This window comes from Eulemur rufifrons, chromosome 15 (assembly GCF_041146395.1).
Source record: "Eulemur rufifrons isolate Redbay chromosome 15, OSU_ERuf_1, whole genome shotgun sequence".
NCBI lineage: Eukaryota > Metazoa > Chordata > Mammalia > Primates > Lemuridae > Eulemur > Eulemur rufifrons.
Genome location: NC_090997.1, coordinates 81,373,378 through 81,379,377, shown reverse-complemented (window position 1 = coordinate 81,379,377; position 6,000 = coordinate 81,373,378). Strand labels below are relative to the sequence as shown.

The window sequence follows — 6,000 nt, the reverse complement described above, 5'->3', positions numbered from 1 at the left end:
TCTATAGAAAAAGATAGAAAACTAGACACTGCACTCGAAAGACATTTCTTCCTAAAGGAACAATATTCAGTATATATAAACTGAATAATGAAATATAGAGTGCTATCCATACCAGCTCTTTACACTATTTTGTGCAATTGCAAGAACAGCAGCCAAATAATCACTGTAACATCATTCTGGAGAGTACAATGGCTTCTGCTTCCTACTTTGGGGAAGAAAACAATGCCATAGGATGATAGCAACTTGTCTGACCATCACAACAGCCTGGTTAAGATAATGTCTACATTGCAGATTGTCTCCCCACATTCAGCTCTCTTGCAAGACTGAATAGATTTAATTGCTACCTAAGGGCCACCATTTGGAAAATAAGCAAAGCAAAAAAGCAAGAATTTGGTGAAGGCTAGTCACAGATGAAATTTTTGGCAGGCTTGGAGAGAGTAGAAAACTTGGTTAAAAAAAAAAAAAGAGGAAAGGGAATAAAAGGAAAACAAAGATATTTTCAGGAGACATACTAGAACTAAGGAAAGAGTCAATGCATTAAAGAAGGAAAGAAAGGAAAAAAGTATCTGCAGGAGTTGGGTATGCTGTGCTCTGAAGCAGTTAACAAATAGGGATTTAACATTTATTAGTCAAGTAAATATTTTTAGAGAAGTGACAGAGAAGTGCACATCTTAAAAAGATTGGAAAACATTGATTTATCCTATTTAATTTGAAGAACAATTTATTTGATCTTCATTAATAGTCTTGCTTAATTTTTTAAAATTCATTTTGAAGCTATCTTCAACTTCTTCAATGCAATTGCTTACATATGTTCAGAGAACAAACTCATAGTGGCTGAACTGTTCTTTAAAACCTGACCACTCACAATAACTTTTATGGCTTTCCTAAACCATGGGTAAAATAAAGCATAAATCAAAGGATTCATGGCTGAGTTATAATAAGCACACCAACAGCAAATCTCATATATATAGGCAGGGGTGATAAAGCCCATAAAGGCATCAATTAACGAATCAATACTATATGGTAACCATGAAATAGTAAATGCTACCACCGTGACCCCCAGGGTTTTAGCTGCTTTTCTCTCTCTCTTGGCCACTCTGGCTTTGTAACTCTCTGAGGACGATTCTGCTTTGCCAGCAGTATTTTCAATCTTTTTAGCCTGTTGTCTAGCCACAAGAAATATATTACTATAGAGAATTATCATAACAAGCGTAGGTATAAAGAAGGATAGGAAATCTATCAACACCCAATTTTGATTTACAACTGTCTGACAGCCTCCTATACAGTTGACAGCACTGGACAATTCCTCCAGCCCATCGTCATAGGCACCTGTGTAGAACACAGCACCGCTGTACACGACGGGCAGGAGCCAGGAGACGCTGATGCAAATTCCTGACACTGACACCGTGAACTTGGTAGGATAGACCAGAGGGTCAGTAACAGCAATGTACCTGTCGATGGAGATGAAGCACAAGTGGAAGAGAGAGGAGTAACAAAATGCCACATCACAGCATGTGTGGAAAGTACAAAAACCTCTCCCAAAGTACCAGCAGCTCTCCACGGACCTGACCATGCTGAAGGGCATCACGGTCACACCCACTAAAAAGTCAGCACAGGCCAGAGAGGCGATGAGAAAGTTGGTTGGAGAGTGCAGCTGCTTGAAGTGGAGGATTGAAATCATCACCAGGAGGTTTCCAAACACAGCCAGCGTAGCCCCTAAGCCGAACACAGAGTACAGAATCACCCGCGAGCCAGGCGAGTAGGGAGTTTTCACACAGGACCCGTTCAGGTTGGCATAGCACAGCTGCACAGCTGCAGGCACGGACGAGCTGCCACTCATGATGCTGTTATTTACCTGTGGGGAAGTTTTGTACTTCTTGGTTCTCACAGAAAGTATAGGATTCTGAATTTCAGTACTCCTGGAGGAAAAAACATATTCATATGTTATTTTGAATATAATTTTCCATTTTTATTATAAATTATGAATGTTTTCTCTAACAAAATAAAATTTAACAAAAAGTACATTGTGCAAGATTACCAGAGATGGATGTCAACTAACAGACACCCCATTTCCTTAACTTGATAAGATTCCTTTTCAGTCTTAAATATCTTTTTATATCTTATTTTTACCTCTCAATTTCCTCTGTGCAAAAGTCACTAACATGGGATGTAATTATGGAGTTGAAGATTGCCTCTCGTTAGCTTTATCTCTAAGTTGTCTGTACTGCATTAGTGCCTCAAGATGCAGGCCTTCTGCTAAATAAATAAATGCTATCAATGGGAAAATCCCTCGATGGAATCCCTGTAGTGCAAGGTGTGAACTAGTAAGATTATTTTCAGCAGTGATTACGAGGAAAGTTATTCTACAAAACAACTCTCTACATTAAATTCAATTATCATTATGTATTTTAAGCTAAAGATTTCTTTTTCCTTAGTATACTGATGAACATTCCCCTTTTCTCAATCATGACTTAGCTACCTTATTGGATTTTTGTTTCAAAGGTACGTAGGGTGCAAACAGTAAGAGTCAACATTTGGTTCTGTTACGAAACATTTTTGCATCTGCATTGGCTATCAACAAGCAGAAGATGTAATGTGCAGTGAAGGCAACTTGAGATTGGTGACATATATTGCATAAAAGCTTAAAGAACTACATGGTGTTTAGATGCACCAGCCTTTCTGAGGTCCTGGTAGAAAGGAGATCAGTTCTCCTCTGAAGACATTGTCACTGGCAGCACATCTGTGACATCTCTCTGTCCATGTGACACGTGGGCAGTAAACACTCTGACTACACGTCTATTTGTAGTTCCTTGTGCTTGGTCCTTCTACTCGAAATGCTAAGTCAAAAAAGGAATAACGAGCATGAAGCTGGAAAATAGGAACAGATTCTTTGGTCACATTCCCAACCCTGGAATGTAGGAACACTGTCAAATAAGGAAAAGCATTATTCAGCTTTCCTGAAGAAGGATTCAAGCCTCTTTGCAATGCAGGGCTGTAACTTTAGAGATATCTGCAAACTTGTTTTTCCAGTTATCAAGAGTGATAGGTATTAATATTAATCCATCTGGCCACCTGATCCTTAATCAATAAAATTAATGCTCCTAGTCAAATATTGTTTTCAGATTCTTCCCAGTATTTTTTTGAGTGTCTGATTTTGTGAAATAATGTCAATTGCTTATGCAGGCAAAACCCTATGCCAGGATTTCTCAATTTGGGCACTACTGACATTTGACTTCAGATAACTCTTTGAAATGAGCAGTTGTCCTGTATATCACATGGCATTTGGCAACATCCCTGCTCCTAGATGCCAGTAAAATTCTTCCAGTTGTGATACCAAAAATGTTACCAGAACATTGCCAAATGTCCTCTGGGGGCAAAATCAGCACCCCCCCCCCCCATTGAGATCATTGTTCTAGTCAATAAAAAAGTATCAAGTGATACATGCCATTTGGAGTGGAAATAATATCTCCCTTCACCATTCTGAGATTCACTAATTAATTGATTCGTCTAAGCAGCATAGATTTATTAAAGGCCAGTAGCTGGGAATAAAGTAATGAACAAAACAGATATGATCTCTATCCTCATGGAGCTTGTAGTCTTGAGAGGGAAACAAATTTTAAACAAGTAAATAGAGGTGGATTTATGATTCCAAATTATGGTAAGTCCCATACAGGTGAAAGACAATAGCTTCTAAGTAAGCACAATGACAGGCAGGTGAGACAAAGGGGTCCCTAAAAACAGGGTAGAACAAAACTGCTCCTTCAATATTTGTAGAATTTTAAATATTCTATTTTTTATTATACTATCTAAACTTATTAAGGATTCTATTTTAGTTTATACTTTCATGTTTGGGATTAGTCAACAAAGAGCACTTAGGGCAGTGCCGTGATGACATGTTTTTTTTTTTTTTTTTTTTGCGACAGAGTGTCACTTTGTTGCCCTGGCTAGAATGAGTGCCGTGGCATCAGCCTCGCTCACAGCAACCTCAAACTCCTGGGCTTAAGCGATCCTACTGCCTCAGCCTCCCGAGTAGTTGGGACTACAGGCATGCGCCACCATGCCCGGCTAATTTTTATATTTTTAGTTGGCCAGATAATTTCTTTCTATTTTTAGTAGAGACGGGGTCTCGCTCTTGCTCAGGCTGGTCTCGAACTCCTGACCTCGAGCGATCCACCCGCCTCGGCCTCCCAGAGTGCTAGGATTACAGGCGTGAGCCACCAGCACCCGGCCGATGACATGTTAATTGGAGGGCATTCCCAAGGACTCCAAAATTATTGCACATATACAACTCTTTTGATCTTGCTCATAAAACCGTCATAACTAAATGGATTTGTTTCAGATAAGATTAAGAATAGGTGGAAGTCCTGTTTCCCAGGGGTTTGTGATTTTAACACCCAGGACAGGACTTGGAGCAAACTTTTGATTGTCTTGCATCAGCTAAAGTTTTCGGACTCATTTCTACACTTGATCTTTACTTTTCAGGTTGTAAATTCCTCAAAGACATTCTTAAAATAAAAGTCCACTAAGTAAACTATCTCCCCAATGACCAAGAGTGTGAAACATTCCCCATTATGACCAAGGTAGAAGAACGATGTGATAATGATGCCCTGTGGCCATTGCAATACCCAAACTCAGGAGTTTGTTAATGAGAAGAAGGGGAGAGAAATGTTTTGTAATCTTGTCTCTTTGGATTAGAGGCTGAAAGCAACCAGACACAAAGTAGGGTCAACGTGTTAAACTGTAAATGAGGAGCAGAGGGCATTGATTAAATGCAATCAATTGATCTAAGTAATGGTCTAAGCAATTCTTCAAATTAGTGTATAATTGAGTCACTTCTTAACCTGATACATTACATAACCATTTGCATTTGACAAGTATTTCTTAGAAATATAGATTAACTGGTTATGGAATACTTTAAGTAGGGAGAGAAACAATACAAAATTACTTTTCTTCCAATTATAGCCTCTAAATACGCTCTAGCAAATCTTTCTTTTTTATCCCTTTGTTGCATCTCCAACAGAACTCATACTATGCAGTCATGTTTAGTGTTGAAAATTTTAATTTTGGTCTACTCCTGTGTAAAACTGTAATTCATATCTACTTGACTATCCCTGTCCTCCCTGCCTGCAGTGCTACTCAGGTATAAGCTTAAAAGGCTGATTTTGAGAAAGGGCCATATTTGCTTTTTTATTCCTCATCCTATCCTCCTTTTCTGCTTCTCTATCACGGAGAGTAGAAGAAAGCAGAAGAAAAAGAACAAAATCATTTTATGCCAAATTTGATCTGCTTGTAGCTTTCTCTTGGTGATCATGACCTTTGTGTAGTGACCTCCAAATCATGTCTGGCCCATGCAGGGCAAACTTTAATTCTTCAGTGGTCTCTACAGGAGGCATCCCCATTCTCCAGTTCCCTGATGCTTGTGATCAGTGCTTGTTTGACCTCTTTTAACATCTCCAACTCCTGTGTGATGTGTCACAGAGTCTAGGTGCACCCTGAATGGGACACCTGCAAGAAGAGCCAAGCCTAACTAACTATCTTCCACATGTTCTGCAGACACATGAAACTCGCCCACCTTTGCACCTGAATCAGTGACATGTAGGCTTCTCCCCCTACTGGTCTATTTCTTCTCCCAACCATCTCTCTCCAACTCTACTTTCCCTCTGCTTAACATGAACACAAGACGCATCAGCAGAATACTGAATAAGCATCTCTAAACAGGGACTAAATTTTGAAACATCGTACCAGTACCTTCTTCAATGGAGTGGTTTCCTGGACAAAGTGAGCCCAGAAACAACGGCCTATACAGTTTCCTCTGCTGGACAGACTCTAAAGAGGAGGCGAAAGAGGTCCACTGCACTGACTTGCCCACAACAGGGAACTGTACTTTTTTTGTGTTTGTGATGCACCAAGTTCAGATTGTCCCGTAACTAGTGACATGTTCAGTGAGTCAGGCTTCACAATACAACTAGAGGGAAGGGTGAATCTGATGACTAGAGTTTC

At 39.6% G+C, this 6,000-nt stretch overlaps 1 protein-coding gene across 1 annotated transcript; it reads right to left on the bottom strand.

Moving 5' to 3' along the window:
* Positions 1 to 802: 802 nt before the first annotated feature.
* Positions 803 to 1,840, bottom strand: LOC138395559 (trace amine-associated receptor 6). Its single transcript, XM_069488427.1, has one exon. The coding sequence runs from the start codon at positions 1,838 to 1,840 to the stop codon at positions 803 to 805; it is 1,038 nt and encodes a 345-aa protein (XP_069344528.1).
* Positions 1,841 to 6,000: the final 4,160 nt, after the last annotated feature.